Source organism: Suricata suricatta, chromosome 9 (genome assembly GCF_006229205.1).
Source record: "Suricata suricatta isolate VVHF042 chromosome 9, meerkat_22Aug2017_6uvM2_HiC, whole genome shotgun sequence".
NCBI lineage: Eukaryota > Metazoa > Chordata > Mammalia > Carnivora > Herpestidae > Suricata > Suricata suricatta.
In genome coordinates this window covers 97,210,600-97,230,843 of record NC_043708.1, presented here as the reverse complement: position 1 = coordinate 97,230,843, position 20,244 = coordinate 97,210,600, and the positions used below count along the sequence as shown (strand labels likewise).

The following is a 20,244-nucleotide window of genomic DNA, read 5'->3' as shown; positions in this document are numbered from 1 at the left end:
GTTATTGATTCAGGATTGGCCTAGAATGAGCCGAAAGAGGTGGTTTTTTTTCCCCATGTCTTCTTACCAGAATTTATGTACACTACTTAGTGAAAAGCAAGACATTCTAAGATGTCTTTTCCCACAGCAGATTATTAAGAGTAGAAAAAGTTTTGGTTCCAACAGGAGCTCTCACACAGCTCAGTCCATGTTTATCAGATGGCCAAGGGCTTGGTGGGTAGGAAGGGGTTGGTGGGGAGCTGGTATTCTTAGCCCATGTCCCCAGGCTGCTCTTTCTTCATCGTGTGTAGTGCTGATTTGTCCAGGACAGGTTGTGTTCACAGCATTCCCTTTACAACTAAGGGAAGGCTCACCTTCCGCCAGGGAAAGATCATACATACTTAGCCAAGTCTGTTTTCACCTTGAGTTAAATGTAGACCTAGACGTCCCCTCTTGTGAAATGAGGATGGTCGTAGCAATGCTGTATTTCTTGAAAATTGGATTTACCATACGAATTACTATATTTGTGGGTTGCCTAGGTGGCTCAGTCAGTTAGGCATCTGACTTAGTTTCTGCTCAGGTCATGGTCTCACAGTTTGTGGGTTTGTGAGTTCGAACTCAGTGTGGGGATCCGCACTGGTGGTACAGAGCCTGCTTAGGTTTCTTTCTCTCTCTTCCTTTCTCTCTGCTCCTCCCCTCCCCCCAAAATAAGTAAACTTAAAAAAAAAAAGAAAGAAAAGAATTACTATATTTGTTTAGCATGAGACTCAGAATGAGGGCCAAACCACATTCACTCAGTTTTGGTTTGGTCCCTACCATGTGGAAAGGATACTAAAAGGAAAAAAAAAAGTCAACTAAGGGTTCTACTATTTCGAGTCTGAAAAGAATCACAAAATCTAAGTTATAAAAGACCATAGAGCCCTCTAATTGAACCCCCATCCATCCTGCATGAAATTTTTCTGCTACCAACTTAGGATTGCCAGATAAAATACAGAATGCCTGGTTAAATTTGAGTTCCATATAAACAACAACTTACTTTTTTAGTATAAGTGTGTCTCAAGTTGCTTGAGGCATACCTACCTATTTGGTGGGGGAGGAAACAAAAACTATATCTGTAAAACAAATTATTCATTGTTTAGCTGAACTTAAAATTTAACTGGGTATTTGTATTTTATTTACTAAATCTGGCAATGCTACCAGTAGTAGCAACAATATTAACAACAGCAACAATACTTGCTAACTTAGAGATTACAGCTTGTTGATTAAGGTTGTGGACTCTAGAACCAGACTGCCTGGGTTTGAATCCTAGCTCTGCCACTTACTGGCTTGTGACTTCAAGCAAGTTTTTAAATTTCTCTATACCTCCATTTCCTCACTGTAAAATAGGAGTGAAAGAGTAATAGGGTTGTTGTTAGGAGTTTAATTAGTACTGTGAAGTGTCAATATGTTTGTGTTGAATCAGTGTTCATATTACCAACTCTTGCTGGCTCTTGGCTACAACATCATGGGCTTTTCTTGTCTGCTTAACAATTTTAATAATAAATTAGTCTGGTCTCAATTTTGCCTCAAAAAAAAGTATACCACTAGCAACCTATTGTTGGCCTCACCTGACTTTGGACTTGGAGCTACATTTGCTCTCAGCCATTCTCCTCTTCCATGACTCTGTAGTGATTTTCATTTACGATTCACCATCTCATTCCCATTTGCTCTTAGTGCCGTGAATTACCCTCAGAGTAGCCCTGGGCGCATCTGGGTGTGCTCTTACAGCAGCCCCGTCTTCTCTACTGCTCTTCCACCTTCAGCCCTTTCAAGCCTGAAGATCTTCTCGTCAGTGAAAAGGGAAGAAAAATGGCAATGGAATCATTGCGTACGTTCACCTTTATGTGTAAATATTAATTTTCAAATATTATCTGATCCATCCCACACATGGCTCATTTGTGTTCAATAATAATACCAAAGCTGTGTCTCAGATACATTAACATACAACAGAACAAGCATCTCAGCGTACACGAATTAAGGAAATTGCTGAGCTTTCTATACTGTTTGTTTTAATTTTTTTAAATGTTTTTTAATTTATTCTTAAGAGAGAGAGAGAGAACATGAGCAGGGGAAGGGGAGAGCAAGAGAGAGACACAGAATCAGAAGCAGGTTCCAGGCTCTGAGCTGTCAGCACAGAGCCCAACGCGGGCTCGAACTCATAAGCTGTGAGATCATGACCTGATCCAAAGTCAGACACTTAACTGACGGAACCACCCAGGTGTTCCTATTGTTTGTTTGTTTTAATGTTTTATTTATTTTTGAGAGAGAAAGCTCATGAGCAGGGAACGGGTAGAGAGAGAGGGAGAGAGAGGATCCAAAGTGGACTCTACACAGAGTCAGCACAAAGCCTCATGACAGGCTCCAACTCACGAACCACAAGATCATGACCAGAGCCAAAGTCGGACTTTCAACTGGCTGAGCTACCCAGGTGCCCCTATTCTGTTTATTTAACTTAATTCTCATAATAAGCCTATCAGGTAGGTGCTGTTGTACACTATCATCCATTAGCCACAGCTTGGGGATGAGACCTGCCCAAGGTCAGAGTGGAACTGAGTATCTGACTGGTATCTGCGCTGCTCTGTCTGACACTCAGGTCCTGTCATATAAATATGTAAATGTCCCCGTGGGGGAGGAAATGTCATCGTTTTACATCTTTAACTGTGAAATTTCCAAACGTTTTGAAATCCTTGATTAAAAGAAATGATTTTGAGTATGTGGGGTTTTTTTTTTTAGTGTTTATTTATTTTTGAAGAGAGGGGGAGGGGCAGACCGGAAGAGAGAGGAGCCAAAGCAGGCTGTCAACACAGACCCCGATTCAGGATTTGAACCCACGAACCGTGACTGAGCCACCCAGGTGCCCTGAGTCTGTGTGTTTTGTCATGTTTGTTATTGTTTTCTCTCTCTTTCTTTTTAAATAATTTGTATTTTCCTCTAAGAGGGCAGAGAGTTTGATCTCTTCTGTGTGTTTTGTTCATCGCTGTATCCCTCGTATCCAGAACAGTGCCTGGCATGTTGTAGACACCCAATTCAAACTAGTCAGTTATTGAATAAATAAATGGAAATATTTTTTATGTTATAATGATACTTCATGTATTTGGGCACATTATAGTGTGTTGTATAAAACAGTTAAGAGTCAGTCTGAACGCTTTCCTTTCTGAAAGGCCTTCCTGAATTCCCCTGGCAGAAATAATTCCCTTTTCCTCTAAACCTGATCTGTGTGGGCTTGTAATTTTCTGCTCCAAATAATAGCTGATAGATATAACTCAGTTCCCCATAGCTCCTAAGGCGTAGGACTGTTCAGTTCATCGTGTATCTCTCTATTTGTTAAATGAGTAAGTGAATACATTTCTAGTATACCTAAGAGATATGAAAGTCCCAGGGGAATAATATTATTTGAGAAAAGTAATGATACGTGTTCCTTTCACTCCTAGGTCACTTCTGTTTTGTTTTGTTTTGCTTCCTAGCCATACCTGTCCCCAGTCCTAAAAGGATGTGCTTCAATTCATTTAAAATAATGATTTCTTTTAGTAGCACCTTGGTAATTAATCTCATTACTCTTCCTGGAGAGGAACAGAACCTGAGCTAGTTGGTAATTGCTTTTGTCTTTATTTGTAGTCTTTTAGAAAATAGATACTTGAGCTTTTTGTTTGGACAGTCTTTATGAATTCTTGATAACATCTGGTTACTTAATTTGAAAAATGTGCAGCTGTGAAGATTAATGCTGGACCTTAACTGGATATAAATTCAGACATACATAGGATCCGTATTAATCTCAGTCAACCCTTTCAAGCAGATGCCGTATTTTGGGGAAAAGGAAATTGAAATGTACCAAGGAGCGGTAAGTTACATGCCACATAAATTACTGTAGTGTTTGGGGGCTTTTATGGTGCATGGGTAGTTTTTCTTGATGTTGGCAATACATTTGCATTTTCTTATTATGAATTATTTATTGAGGAGGCTCAAGTAGGTGACATTGTTTGATTTTTAATGATGTGCTACTGTGTAGAATGCAGCTCAAAAAAGCATAGGGCTATCTAGTATAGTAACATCACATACAAAACTAATCAAATAGGATGTAGGACCTACAGTAGGTGTCGGGGGCAGCATGGAGGAATTCCTCCTTCCACACAGGCCACAAATTCTAAGAACTAAAAAAAAAATCAGTAATGGGTAAAAAATAAATAGGGTGATGAGAACCAGTCTCTCCAAATCAGAACCTTAGTTAAGTTGTGGCTATGAATGGAACATGAAAAATGAATCTTTTCATTACTTCTTTATTAATGTGACTCTGGTCCCTATTCAGAACCAGCTCTGTAGCCATTTTTGCTGCGTGTGATGAAAATAGCAACTCTAATTCTAATTACTATATTTCATTACGAGACTCCGCACTCCGCCATGCCTCTCCTTCTCCGCATCTTCTTCCTTCCTTCTTCCCTCTGCAGCAGAAGCACGAGAGCGTTCATTAGTCCTGACCCCTGGAAAACAAACAAAAGAGAGCCCACACAAATTCATCAGTTGAAGTGGAAGGCAATTTACCCGGAGCAAGAGCCCACCCCATTGTTGCCAGATGAATGGTGCTGGGAGCTGGAGCCCAAGGAGGCTGCCACGCGAAAGACCTTTGATAATGCTGCCTTTATGGGAGCCCAGCACAAGGGAAACACTGTCAGCAGGGCTGGGCCCTGCCCTGGCGCCCTGATCGCTGGGGCCCCAGGGCAGCAGGCACGGAGCTGGCTTGGCATTCTCAATGCCGGCCAAGGCCAAGGCAGGGTGGGTGCAAGTGCTGTGCATTCATGTTGTTTCTTCCCAGTTCTCAGAAGAGCGTTGCTACGCCAGTCCCTTTTAGACTATTTATCTTTTAAAGAGTTCTCTTTAAGGAAATGTCCTCAAATCTTAAAAAGTGTACTTATTTTTAACTTCGAATGGCAAAAGTGTTGTAAAATTGGTATTTAATGAGTATATAGCTGCAGCAATAATAAAGCAGCCCGGGGTGCTGACTGTGTATCACTGTCCAACCCCATTTCCCGGATGAGCAATCCCATTTCACAGATGAAGAAACTAAGGCTCAGAGAAGTTAAATACTCAGATCTATTGCTAGTGGACAATATTATCTCCACTTTAGAGATGGGATCAGTGACGGGTAAGACAGAGTAAATGTCTTCTCACTGGGTCTGCCATGTTCACTCTTTGATGTTGGATGGTCTTAAATGTAAGGCAAATTCTTTCTTCTGCTTTATACCACATGAAGCATTTTGCTCTTTGGTAATTTTTGAGGTAGTGGTGTTAAATCCAAGAACTTGAAGAAAGTGGGGTTGAAGTTGTCCTGACCCAATGAATTTTTTGGTGAATTTGTATTTCTGCGTAGCTAAGCTAGCCCATGTGAGGAAAGCAGGGTGCTCAGGTGAATATCTTGCTGTGGTAGGATTTTTTTCCATCTGTTGAGATGAAACAAACTAGTCAGACCAGCTCATCCCTTTAAAGGACGATACCTCTTGCCCTCATGGGAATGTTAGGTTTTCTCCTCGCTCGGAGGTAGTTTCTGAGATTCCAGGATCTCTGACCTACCTCTTAGAGAAAAAAATTATGTAGGGATTTAGAATTCTAGTAAAAGCCGTATCCAGGTTTTTAGTAGGCCTCTCTTGAGACCTGTTGCCCAGATGTCTTGAGAAACACTTAGAAATGGAATGTCGTCTGCAGAGGCGTGGTGGGTGGAGGGTGTGGTGCTGGAGCGTCTGAAGATGTGGTTCACTTCTGAAGGCTGAATCACATGCTTGGCGACAGAAGAGGCCTTCCCAAGCCCATCTCCCTTTCGTCCGGTGTCACTCCTGATGACCTAGGCAAGCCTAGGAATTCTTGCATTGCGCAGCCCTTAAGATCAGAACAGTATAGTGGCGACGTCATTTCTGAGACCAAGGAAAGAAATGCAGTGCGTTGCTCTATCTGACCATGGTTTTGTTTTTGTTTTGTTTTCGCTTCTCTAGGCCCAGTATGAAAACCCACCACATATCTATGCGCTTGCAGATAATATGTACAGAAACATGATCATTGACAGAGAGAACCAGTGTGTCATCATCAGGTATGGGAAAGAGCCTTACTAGGAACAGAGGGCGTGAGAGCATGCTGAAGTTAGCATCTGTCAAAGAGCGGGGCTTTTTCAACAGCTCCTGGGGTCAGAGGCTGGTTAATGTACCTGGCTCACAAGCAGGCTATCTGCCTTGCCGTGGTTTATTTTTTAACTCCACATCATAAAAGCTTTGTGCGTCTGTGGGATTGTGGTTCATACTTCTTTCACTTAGACCATTAAGGCTTTAGGGCACATGGTTCTAGCCTGACCTCTCTCTGATCGTCACTGGACTCTGAGCTAACATGATAAAATATCTCCCCTCCCATTTGACTGGCTTCCCTCTGAATTGGAGATCTTTTATGTTGTAGGTACAATAAGTATGCTTTGCTATTTTGTCGGCTGGAATCCTTTTCCCTACGTCCCTCTTTGTGCTTTCAATAAGTGAGTAGTTCAGATTTGAGCTTGTTTCATTATACTTTGTCATTGCCTTTTCATCTTCTGAGGGCATCCCTGGCAGACACCGGGCTTAGATATCTAAGCTGTGTGGCTACATCTGAAAAATCCTTTTAACCTGAGCCAGTTCTGTGTTTTTGCTGGGTAGAAATGCTTTTACAGTTTTGTTTACTATTATGAACATTTTCAACCATACAGAGAACATAAGCATCCATATTCTCATCACTTAGAACTTGACAGTTGCTAACATTCTGTCATATTTGCATTCATCTTTTCAGTTCTTCTTTTATGTATGTTTATTTTTTTTAATGTTTATTTATCTTTGAGAGGCAGAGAGAGACACAGCATGAGCAGGGGAGGAGCAGAGAGAGAAGGAGACACAGAATCTGAAGACAGGCTCCAGGCTCTGAGCTAGCAGTCAGCACAGAGTCCAACATGGGGCTTGAACCCACATACCATGAGATCATGACCTGAGCCAAAGTCGGACACTTAACCGACTGAGCCACCCAGGTGCCCCAGTTTTTCCATTTTTTAACTGAAGCACGTTTGAAAATACTTGAAGTCTGAATATTTACAAACATAGACAGAACGAGAAAGAGTATTATATAAGTCCCTGTGAATCTGTCACCCAGCATATACAGATGTTCCTATGCGGCCAGTCCTCCGTCACCTGGTCCTTCATCCTGTCCCCACTTACACAAATCCTAGTTAGCAAATTATTTCACTTGTCACTGATTTAGGATGTGCCTCTAAACTGTCATTCTTATCATACTTGATAAATGAATAATTTTTGTAACATTATCTGAGATTACCAGTATTCCAGCTCCATGTTTGTCTTAGGAATTCTCTTTTATAGTTGGTTTGTTTTTATGAGGCTCACACATGGCACTGGGTTATATGTGTCTCAAGTCTCCTGATCATTAACAATTTTTTCTTATTCGTTTTGTTTCCTTGGCACTTATTTCTTAAAACGTTGCTTGCCCAACGGAATTTTCTGCTGTCTAGGATTAGCTGGTTGTATACCATGACATTACGCTGTCCCCTGTATTTTGGGCAAATTGGTAGTTAGATCTAAAAGCTTGATCAGGTTCAGATTTAATCACTTGGCAAAAATGTTTCATCCATGATGTTATGCCCTTGCTATCTCTCCTTGTTTGATGTTCAGATTACCAGTGGGTCACTCCATTATAAATTCTCATTTCACATCATGGTTTAATTAGTGGCTGAGAAATAGTTATTTTCTAATTCTGTTATTCCTTTCACATTTATTACCTGGAATTCTTTTATTTAGTTACCCTAAAATATAATTTATGTGGGAAAACTAGATACAAAGCTTGATTTGTTGTCCTTATTTACCAATTTTCAAAGAACTGAATTGATGCCTTAACAACCTCCTAGGATAAAATGTTATTTTCAGTATCATTACAAATTAGTGAATTTTAAACATCTTATCTGTTTACTTACATTGCAGTTTTTTGGGGGGCTCACAAGGTCCCATTTCTGGCCATTGAGAGCCCTTTGAATTGGTTCCTATGTCTCTTTGACACAACCCCAGTGGTCTTTGATGGTTTCCTTATCTAAGATGTCAGGCTCAGGGTGCCTGGCTGGCTCAGTCAGTGGAGTGTGCGACTCTTGATCTCAGGGTTGTGAGTTCAAGCCCCACGTTGGGTGTAGAGACTACTTAAAAGTAAAATCTCAAAGAGAAAAAAAGATGTCAGCCTCTTTTGTACATTTTCTCCTGCCCTGGAGTCAGTCATTTCAGCAAAAAGCCCTGGTTCCTTTTACTGGGAGATGGTACTTGGACACCACTAATCTAGTCACTAGGAGTGCTAACAGGCAAAGAAAAAGAACTTTTTGTTTTTAGAAAAACAGTGAAACGTGAGTTCATAAAGATAATTTCCAGTTCATTTTAAAATTATAGGATTTTTACTTCTCTGATTTTCATATTTGTGCCCCATTTTTCTTATGCTGAAAATCTTGGTTCCTAGTGGCATTATCACAAGTATTTGCTTTATACTGTGTATGTAGAAAGTATAAATATAAATGAGTAAACATATATAATGGGTAAAGCACATAAGTAGTTCTGTTAATGCTTTAAAATAACTACCAATATTATTAATAGCAAAACTGGGTTCACTTTAAAATTTGTTTTTCTTTTTGTCCTTAGGCTGTACAGGCAAATTACTGGGTTTTAAAAGTCACTTAAAAGAATCCATTTCTGTGTCTTTTGTGCCAGCGTAATAGGTTCATTTATTTTATTTTGGATTTTAGTGGTTTAAAATTTTTAATCTTAATTTTGTTTTATAATTACATAAGACATTTACATGATTCCAAAGTGAAAAGTATAAAGCAAAAACACTGAAGGGGCGCCTGGGTGGCTCAGTCGGTTGAGCCTCTGACTTCGGCTCAGGTCAGATCTCACGTTCATGGGTTCGAGCCCCGTGTCAGGCTCTGTGCTGACAGCTGGCTCAGAGCCTGGAGCCTACTTCGTGTTCCGTGCCTCCTTCTCTCTCTGCCTCTCCCCCTCTCATGCTCTGTCTCTGTCTGTATCAAAAATTAAAAAAAAAAAAAAATTTAAAGCAAAAACACTGAAGCCTTTCAAGGTAAATATAGATTTCAAGTGTTTCAGGGTAAATATAGGCTTCATGACATTTTGCCTCTAAATATTTCCATATATATATATCTGGAAAATAAAAACATTTTTTTCTTAGTACCAGGATCATTATCACAACTAAATATTAATAATAGTTTAATATCATCTAAAATTAAACAGCTCCACATTCAAATTTCTGTTACAAACATGTCCTTACCCACAGGTTTCTGTAAATCAAGGAAGACTGGTTGAATTGAGTCACTTTTCTTTTCCTACCACAGTTCCCCTACCCCGCCCGTTAGTTTTTCACGACATTGACATGGTGAAGAGAGCAGCCTTGCTTCCCAAGAGTCAACTTCTGGGTTTGTCTGATTGCTCCCTCATAGTCTAATTTCACTGAGTCCTTCAACTGTACTTTCTGAAAATCGGAAGTTAGATCTAACTACTTTAGATGCAGTTAAGCTCCTTTGGAAGGGGATACTTGGATGACGATGAGTTGTTGCTTAGCAGGAAATGCTTCTGTTTGACCCCAAGTGGAGCTCACTGGCCAATAGGTAGATAAGAGGCGTTTCCTTGATTGGAATTAAGAGAGAGTATAGGGTGAGTTTTTAGACTCACTCCCTTGCTCTTTGTCCTTCCTTCTGGGATGCTAGTGAGATGAGAAAGAAGGGACAGGAAGCTGCTCCAGTGACCCCGCCCTCATCTCTCCCACTCCCAGCTCCCCCTCATCCGCTGGAGCAGGACCTGTGTTCTTTCTCGGATCCTTCTCCCAGCTGGTCAGGTGGCAAAGACTTGAACACCCTGCTCCAAGGATTTCTGTTGCAGTGGCGATGGTGTAATTCAGGAGATGGTGGAGCAGGATCTGCTTTGCCTTCTGACACCAATTACCCAGAGTTAGGGCACACCTCACAGGCTAAGGGACGGTCCTTCACCAGCCTGCTTGCTGTTTGGATGCCAGCTGCAAGTTTGGGGGTTCCCAGGCCACCCTCACTTCTGACCAGCTAGATAACAATTCAAGGGTTCCCAGCACCCCCTTGAGTTCAATAACTTACCAGAACAGCTCACAGAACTTATAAAAGTGCTGTGTTTATAATTATCATTGTATTATAGCAAAAGGAAACAAATCAGAACGAGACAAAAGAAGGTCTGGAAGCATCTTCTCCCCCTGGAGTCATGGATGGTGTTACCTCCTTCCATTTATGACGTGTGAGTTGGTGCCGGTGTAGCCAACCAGGAGCATTGCCAACCGGGAAAGTTTACCCAAACTTTTGTTGCCTAGAGTTTTAATTTGGGCTCAGTTACACACTGCCTGCGATTGTCGCTGACTTAAGCTTCCAGTCCCCCATGAAGCTTAGGCCAATGCCCGTAGTCTGTAGTCACTCCAGGGGTCAGTACTTACGTGATGCTTTCCAAAGCCCTTATCACCAATCACTGTCTGATCCCGTAGCCCCCAGCAAAATAGAGATACTTTTGTCAGGCAGGATATTCCAGGGCCCTAGGATTACCTCCTGAGGCAGAAGGCAAAAGCCTGACCTCTCTTTTGTGTTCATTCTTTACTACCTAAGAGCTGTGGTTCATCTGCTTTGAGAAAGCAAATCTATGTGATGCTATGGCTCACTCACCAGCTCTGTGATCCTGGGTAGCAAACCTAACACTTGTCTGGGTCTTAATTTCTTCATCTGTGGGTGAACTGATCTTCCAGCTTGGGAACTTTTTCTTCTAAATAATGCTAGAGGGAATGGAAGGAAGGGAAATGCCATTTGGGGTAGGAAGGCCCAAGTTTGCAGCCACTGACACTGGGAGAGCTGTGTGCTTGTGCACCTGGGAGCTGAGTCAGATGCTGTTGGCCTGGATGCATTTGAGAAGAGAAAACAACTTATTTTCCAGGGAGCTGGAGGAGAAGCCTCATCTTTGTGCTAAGGGCTTCTGCCATAGCTGGTCAGACTCGGAATTTTTAGTATCATTTAATTAGGAAGTACAAAATTAATGATGACCTAATCTCTCCCATATTCTTTTAAGGCACCTCACCTCCCAGTTTCCCACCAGGTGTGACTTTGTCTACCTGATGAAATGCACACTCAGATCGGACAGATGATGGCAGCACACAGAGACGGTATTACCAGTTTCCTCCCAGATTTTCTCATGTTTTCGTAAGACATGGATGTGGTGACAGGATGGGCAGGTGGCTGACTATTCCAGGACAAGAGATCAGTGTAACCAATTGAATTTAAAAAGAAAGAACTCAGGAAAAAAGACAGGCTGCTTTCTTAAGTACAGTCCTCCATCAGAGCTTTGGTCCTGAGTTCTGCAAATGTCTACAGACTTGATTTGTCAAAATAGCTGGAGTTGGGCAGCCTCAGGTAGACTGACTCTGGCCAACCACACTCACGAATGAGTATGGGTTAGACTTTAATTCATGATTTTATAAGGAGACTTGTGCCCTGGATGGCTCATTTAATGGTTTCCCAGGAACACAGTCCACAAGGAGAGCCAGATTCCCATTTCAGGGTTGACTTCAGACAGATGGATGATCGTATTGGTGAATGTCCTCAGATCATGGGCCCCATCTCTGGAGGCAGGGAAGAAGGTTGCTCTGTTCCTCAGTAGTCTTTTTACCTGGGCGAAAACCCATCATTTCTGCTATTTATTCTCCTGTCCTGACTCCCTTGTAGGTTAGCCCCCTCACAGTAACCTACACTCTCCTGCCAGCCTCTGTCATCTGTCAGATGAAGTCCTAGTCAGGAACAAACACCCGGGATTTGCGTTAGGTGTTCCCTGAGTCTTCATCAATAGCTCACTGGCAAACAGGCCAGAGAAGTGGCCGCTGTAGATGTTAATTTCATCCACTGTGCGTTGCATTCTCCAATTTAACTTAATAGGGATAAAGATGTCCATTTCCTGAATTGCCTTTACTAGTTCAGCACCTATAAAGGTATCTAGACTCCACATCTAGAGATTCTGTTTCAGCTGATTTATGGTGGGCCCGGAGCATCAAAATCTTTTTTGCAAGCTCCTCAATTTTTCTAGTTGAGAACCAAGGTGAAGGCAACTGGAATCCTAATTCCCTGTCCTCTTGTCTTGAAGCACCCACTAGGGGAGGCAGATGCACCTCCTGAATGCCTGCCCTCTGCTGGGCGCTCCTTTTCTGCCCCCACGCCGCAGCCTCACATCTACTCTAGGTGTTGGCATTATTGTTTCCCTAGGTTTCATCCAGAAATGGAGGCTTAAGAGAATTCTAAGATTCTCAAACTAGTAAATGGTAGCGTCTGTATTTGAACTTAGCCTGAGCCTGACTTGAAACCTCATGAACTTTCAACACACACTGCTGTTAAGTGGTCAAATGCCCCACCTTTCAGTGGAGGTGTTACAGCTACCACTTACTATGAGGTGAGGTTTCGTATTCAGGACTTGAGCTTCTAGGGTAAAAGTCCCCCGCCCCAGCACCTCCCCGCAAAGTACAGATGCTTGTTTTAACCTAATCCTTTACAGGTTGTTGGCCATGACGCTTTCTGCAACCCAGGTGGCTGAGGATTATGCTTTGTCATCAGTAGAGGACAGACAGATGGACTTAATGAAAGAACATGGCTTTATTAATATGTTAATCTCAATTTGTTCCTGAGAAGTGAAGATGCCTATATACACTAGATGTCCATACCTGGGTCATCTATCTTGACTGACTCGTTACCCCTGGGCATGTGTGAGGGGATTATGGATGTATACGGAAGCATGCATTTGGTACGTTCTGTTAAGAAGGCTTCATCTGTGGAGAAGCCAGCAGGCCAGCTTTACAGATAACCCTGCTTTTCACCCCATATTATATTCCTTTCAAACCGTGTAGTTTTAAATGTGTACATTTATTGTTTCTAATTTTTTAAATGTTTATTTTTTGAACGAGAGGCAGAGTATGAGCAGGGGCTGGGGGGCAGAGAGAGAGGGAGACACAGAATCTAAGCAGGCTTCAGGCTCTGAGCTGTCAGCACAGAGCCCAACACTGGGCTCGAACTCATGGACCATGAGTCATAAGACCTGAGCCAAAGTCAGCCATTTAACTGACTGAGCCACCCAGGGACCCCTAAATGTATGCATTTATCCAAGATACTCTAATGTGCTAACGAAAACTATGCATATTTGGCACATAGAAATAAAATAACAGTGTATTGTAAAGTTGACCTGTATGAAATAATAGAACTCTGATAAATATTTTTAAAAAATTTTAATCTTTATTTGTTTTTGAGAGAGACAGACAGACAGACAGACTGCAAGTCAGGGAGGAACAGAGAGAGAGGGAAACACAGAATCCAAAGCAGGCTCCAAGCTGTTAGCTGTCAGCACAGAGCCTGATTCAAGGCTCGAACCCACAAACTGTGAGATAATGATCTGAGCTGATGTTGGATGCTCAACCGACTGAGCCGCTCAGGCGCCCTAGAATTCTGATAAATATTAAGTAAACATTGAATAAATTCTCATTTTGTTCATATTTTCAGACTTTAGGAAATCTTGATGATGTACATGGTTAATATCTATATAAAAAGCTATCTTAAAAAGTTTCAGTGATTATGATCTTTTGATAAAGAGACCTTTTAAAATTACTTGAGTTCTTCTCAACTAAAATTTGGGATCATTCTTCATCACATGGGCATTAACACTATCCTATTAGATGAAGACGTGAGAAAGAACTCCAGCTGTGAGTAAGAGAGCAGCCTGTGTCTCTAGTGCTAGGCTTTCTCCTAAACCACAGGTTCAAAACCCGTGCGTTTGTAAATAAAGTTTCATTGGAACAAAGCTACATCCGTTTGTTTCACGTTCTCATTGATTGCTTCTGTGCTTCAGTGGCACAGGTGAGCGGTGACAGAGAACATACCTGGGCCTTTACAGGAAGATTTTACCAACTCCTGCCGGAAGCATAAATTTATCATCGTAATAATCCCATGTATGTGACCTACCAGTATCTCAAATTGCACAAGTTCACAATGGCTCTTTTTTCATTTATCCTGAAACTTACACCTCCAACTCTCTCTTCCAAACATGGCTGCCAGATGAATGCTTCTAAACTATTTTATCATTTTATTTTTTTTAACATTTCCTTATTTTTGAAAGAGAGAGAGACAGAGCACAAGTGGGTAAGGGGCAGAGAGAGAGAGAGAGAGAGAGAGAGAGAGAGAGGGAGGGAGACACAGAATCCAAAGCAGGCTCTAGGCTCCAAGCTGTCAGCACAGAGCTGGACATGGGGCTCGAGATCATGACCAGAACCGAAGCTGGATGCTCGGCTGACTGAGCCACCCAGTCGCCCCCTAAATTTTTATATCATTTAAACTGTGTTGCACTTTGGCTAAAACATCTCAGTGGCTCTCCATTGCCTAGTAGAGTCCAAAGTCCTTAGCTTCAGACACCTCTCACTCTATTTTCTGCTGCTCTAACCAAATTGCTCTACTCTTTTCCCTCCAGTGAGTCAGGTTCACTTCCATCTCCAAGGCCTTACCTGGGTTGTTCTCCCTGCTCCCACCCAAACTTTTCTCACCAACTTCAACCCTGTGATCTCTCTACTTTCTGAATTTCAGTAGCAACTCAGAGACCCCTCATTTTCACCACCTGTTTAATAATATTATTATTATTTAATTTGCATGTGCTCACTGTAAGTAGTTTTTCAGTCCTTGATGACTAGAAACTGTTGTTAGACTTCTTGGTCTCTCTGGTACACACAATAAATGTTTATTCACTGATACTTTTGAAGCTGAAACACTTGAAGTAAGCTGTAAGCACAATTTGCATTTCGATAAGGGGGAGATCATTTTGGACTACAGCAGTCAGCAGAGCTGTCACAGAGATGTTGGGCCTTGATTTGAGTGCCCCCAGCCCCAACTGGGTGTGTAGAAAGAAGAAACAGGGGGCGCCTGGGTGGCTCAGTCAGTTAAGTGGCCGACTGCAGCTCAGGTCATGATCTTGCGGTTTGTGAGTTCAAGCCCCGTGTCGGGCTCTGTGCTGACAGCTCAGAGCCTGTAGCCTGCCTCAGAGTCCATGTCTCCCTCTCTCTCTACCCTTCCCCTGCTCACTCTCTGATGCTGTCTCTCAAAAATAAACATTAAAAAAATAAAAGAAGAAAACATGCGTGGCCTGAGGTCTTCTGGAACCCATCCTGTGTGATGGGGAGAAAGTGGAGCGGATATCAGTGTGGTCAAAAGTTTCTGCTGACAGATTGTCCTTGTAAATTACTTGTGGGCCAGAACTGGGCCTTGCACTTCTGTACTATAACATAGCCACATTGCTTTTGTGTGGCAGTGCCGGATTGGTCAGTTTGGGGAGGTAAGTGTGGTTGGGTGACAGATCCCTTCTTGAATGACATGCTGGGTGATCTGAGACAAACCTGCAGACCTTGGCAATGTGTTGCAGGTCTCTGAGCAGAGACACAATGCACAAAAGCCTAGCTCACAAAATTCTGTTGGTAGAAAAGAGATGGGCTCTTGAGGTTATGAGGGCCTGACCTGAGCTGGAAAGGCAAAGGGGAGACTGTGTGTGACATGCAGTAAGCCTGGGAAGCACTAGAAGAATAGGAGGTGTACGTGGACTCCGGACAGTGCCAACAGAAAAAAACACAACAGCTCTGGCTACGTTAGTGTCATTGATATCGATGAGCTCCTGAAGACGTGAGTAGACATCTGTGATTCCCGTGAATGAGCAACCCATAGCTGCTTAGCTCATTCATCTTCTGTGCTACAAAATCCAGAATTTGGATTTGTGTTTTAGAGTTGCATACGTGTTACCTTTGGATCCCTCAGAGACATCGCCAATCTAAGTAATAAAGTAATCATGGTGTGATAAAAGAGAAAGGAGGGCCAGCAAGTTTTTCCTGTATTCTTTATCATCTCTATATTACCAGTCAAGATTTTGGCAGTATGGCCAGAGGCAGTGCTGGAGCCTTTGCTAACTGACCTCTGTGGGGGCTCACGGCGCCATGGAGAACATCAATGTGGCAGTTTTATTGCTGCCATCAAAGGTGAATTCCTATCACTTTTGGCCCACGTCAGCTCTTGCCATCCTAGCTCATTTTACAGATGTGTTGTCAGTTGGAATGCATCATGTTCGGTGCAAGTTCCCCATTTTATTTTTCACTGGAACTATTCGGATATAATTGTTTTCTACAGAAGAGGGCATCCTGTCCTTGATGTATCCAGCACTGGTTTGCAAAGTCTTCATAGGTTGCATCCTGAATGCGTGCCAAATAAATATCGTTTCGGGATTAAATAAAGGCATGAGAGGTATTTTGAAGGTACATCAATAACATTTGGTGACCGAATATGAAAATTTTTGTAGAGGAAAAGGCGATGGTGTCACTACTGGGTCTAAGATTTCTGAATTATCTGCTTCAAAAGACATCTTGGATTTGGAGCCCCTAAGATTTGCAGGAGTAAAGATTAAAGATTAAAAAATTAAATTACATCAGAGCGTCTCTAATATTTGGCTTGCATCCTATCTCTGCTCTCTGCCTGCGCACCATCAAATATCCCAGGATTCTCAAGCTGCTTTCCTGTCTTTGATGTATTTCAGGAACCCTTTATTATTAGCATTGGAACTCTTCTGTGTCTCTTGGTCTACCCACTTCTTGTTTATCCCAGCAGCACTGGACTCTGAGGCTCCCCATCCCTTCTGCCTGGCTTTGGGAGGCCTTGTCAGCCCACACCCCTAAGTGGGGGCTGTATGAGGACTACCCTCTCGCTGTGGACCTGGAGCAGGGGCTCAAATCTCCTTTTTCCCCCCCAGGCTGGCTGCAACTCTGACCTTCCAGCTTGTGTGATTGTTGAAATCCCTTTATCACCGAAGAATGTTGTTCAGGAAGGCTGACTCACTAGCTAAGTAATATATTATCCAGAATCATAAGAGTAGCTTTTTTTGTTTGTTTGTTTTTTGAGGACGTGCTTTGAGTCTCAACATCTTTCCCTGTCCCCCTTTACACATTTCGAGAAGTTGAGTCTCAGAGGTAAGGAGCCGTGTTAAACACCTCACATTTGAAATGTGTCCAAGCCGTGCTCCAAGCCCAGGCTACCAGGCCCCATTATTATTCTCTTTCCACCTTCTCCCTGGTGCTGTGAGCCAGCAGGTGTCAGGCTGTCTGGGTGATAATCTGTTAGCACCCACTGTCATGTGGTGTAGTGGAAAGAAAGACCTCCAGGCCTGAGTCACAGGGTGGACTCTATTCTGTCCTGTACAGAGTGTGTGACGTGTGCAAGCTTCAGGCCCTACAGCTACAAATGAGGATTAGTGCCTTAAAGGGAAAGCTGGATAAGGAAATACACATAAAAACATTTTTAAACTGTTAAGACGTGGTCTAAATATGTGCTAATAACATTGAAAAGAATTTCAAAGCTAATAAGTAGCTGAGCTGGGGCTCAAACTTGGTCTTCAGACTAAACATTGGGTTCTTGCTATTACACCAACCTGGGCCAAGAAGAGCATTGCTGTGAGGCCATTTTCTTGGCAGACTAGCATTGAGATTTTTGTCTGCTTGACAATAAAAATTGATTGGGAAACAGAACTCTTTGTCTTGTTCACACTTTTCTCATTATGTGAAACAATGAATTTTTATCATTTACTCAGCAGCTTTGGCATGTCTGTTTGATGTTGTGGTTTGCATACTTAGCCATTGCGTCTACTTGAGGATTTATTTTTCAGTGTCGGGACAGCATCTGACAGATCGCCCCTTTCTCTTCAGCCCCGGAGTCCCCGAGGTGGGCAGCAGAGATGCTTCTCCGCAGACTTCCTTCTTTCCCAGATCCAGTAGGGCTTCCAGGAAGGGAATGTGTGAACTGAAACTTTGGAGGAGGCTGTCCAGAACCTTGTCTGACATGTTTCTCATTTTTTTTTCTTTTTGAGAGAGAGAGAAAGAGAGAATGACAAAGCATGAATAGGGTAAGTAAGGGCAGAGAGAGAGACACACAAAATTTGAAGCAGGCTCCAGGCTCTGAGCTGTCAGCACAGAGCCCAACATGGGGCTCAAACCCACGAACTATGACATCATGACCTGAGCCGAAGTCAGACGCTTAGCTGACTGAGCCACCCGGGCGCCCCGAAACACTGTTGATTTTAATCGATGAGGAAATCCATATGAGGATTTAAAATACATGCCTCATCTGAAGCTGTAGCGCTCAGGTGCTTGCTCAGGCCAACAACACCACTCACTAGCTCTGTGTCCCTGAGCAAGTTGCTTAGCATTTCTCATCAAAGAATGGCGGTAGGAGGAGCCCCGCCTCACTAGGCTGTATCCCTCCGATCAAATGACTGACATCTGTGAAGCCCGCTCAGCAGTCTGACGTGCCTTCGCTGCTCCCTGGACAGCGGTACCATTATGACATCTGCTAGTCTGCTACTTCGAAGTCTCCTTTGCAATCGATGTTATTTCTCATCTCCTGGATTATTTGTGAAACACAAATATGTTCATCTTTTGAACTCTAGAATTAGAAAAAAAATTTTTTAACTATCCCTGTATTTGTTATTCTTCGGTTATACCTTTTGAAATAAGAGTCAAGTTGAATACTAATATGTCCTTATATCAAAGAAGTCGGGTTTGAGGGAATCGGTCCCAGTGGGAATTTTCCAGAACATCATTGTCTTATGAATCTCGCTGCCCTGTTGACACCGTCGACCTCCAGCTCCCTTGGCTTCCACGATGATTCGTCCCCCTGCTTCCCCTCGTGCCTCTTCAACCTTTCCATCTTGTTCTCCGTGGGGAGCTTCTTCTCGGCACTCTTGAAATGTCAGAGATCCCGGTTCATTTCACATGCTTTCAGCTGCCAGCAACAGAAAAATCTAATTCAAACTGGCTTGGAGATTAAGGAGCTTTATTATCCCACATAATAAAACATGCAGAGGTTGTGCAGACCTCAGGGCCGGTTGCTCAGTGGCCCATCGATGTCATCAAGAACCCAGGTCCTTTCCACCTCTCTGCTTCACAGTCTAGACATCCTAAGATTGCTTCTGGCTCCCCTTGGTGGTTCCAGGTGGCTGCCAATGGCGATCAAAGTGATATACTTCATTCTTCACGTCCTAGAGGAGAGGGAAGCCTCTCCCATTAGTCTTTCCCTTCCGTCTAATTGGGCAACTTCATTAATTTGGACTCTTGGGTTGCTGTGGGTGGGGGGCGTGTAGGGTGCAGGTGGGCTTAGCTGAGCATGAGACCAGCTTCTCTACGCCCTATGCCTGCTGTGCCAGGCCAGCTACCTGAACGCAGTCAGGAAATGGTCAGGGAAGGGGATGGGGAAAAGAGCTCAAGTGGGACCCAACTGCGGCCACTACGGTCCCCAAGGTCCCAGTGTGGCCTGCCCTCAATCCCGCTTCTCCTTGGTAGTCCCACTCATATCTTGGTATTTTCATCCAGAACCTTTCCCTATGCTTCCAACTCAGTTTTAACTTTCTGCTAACCATCTATCAGCCCCTGATCAAGACAACTTAAAAGGCTGTGTGTGTGTGTGTGTGTGTGTGTGTATTCACATGTATACAAGTGAACATGTATTCTGTTTACTTTCCCCCTCCTCCACCCTCAGATTTGCAATTTTGCCTCTAAACACTCTTTTAAATTATTTATTTTGAAGTAATTCCAGTGGTACAGAAAAATGACCAGGATAGTTCAGATAACTCTTGTATCTTGTTTACCTAGTTTCCCCTAACATTTTACTGCATTTAGGCTCTCCCCTACCACTTCCCCCCCACCTCTTCCAACCATACACACATACTCAAAATTATTATTACTAATGTATTGCTGTTTTTCTGAACCTTAATCTTAAGATTAAGCTGCAGATGTGATAACTCATCACCCCTAAACTCTATAGTGTATATTTCTTAAAAACAAGACGCTTTCCTACATAACCAGTTACCATACTCCAAACTGGGACATTGATAATGGTACAGAGCTACCTAGCCTGCTGGCCCCATTTACAGTTTACCAGTTCTCCCCCAAATATCTCGATTTCCATTTTGCTCCAGGTGTCTTTCCAGGAATAGATGATCTCTTCAGATTCTGTCATTTTGGAACAGGTCCTCAGATTGCAGGTGACACATCATGACGTTTACTCAATACCTGTCCATTTTTCTGCTCTTTGTAGTTTTAAATAAAAGTTCAGGCATTACGTTT

The 20,244-nt window shown here is 42.8% G+C and overlaps 1 protein-coding gene across 1 annotated transcript in view; it reads left to right on the top strand.

The window, feature by feature from the left end:
• Positions 1-20,244, top strand: part of MYO1E (myosin IE) — a 199,436-nt gene that overhangs the window by 84,401 nt on the left and 94,791 nt on the right. Inside the window, exons 3-4 of the mRNA XM_029952955.1 lie at positions 3,767-3,856; positions 5,997-6,091. Coding sequence (XP_029808815.1) covers positions 3,767-3,856; positions 5,997-6,091 — 185 coding nt within the window. The remainder of the gene's footprint in view (positions 1-3,766; positions 3,857-5,996; positions 6,092-20,244) is intronic.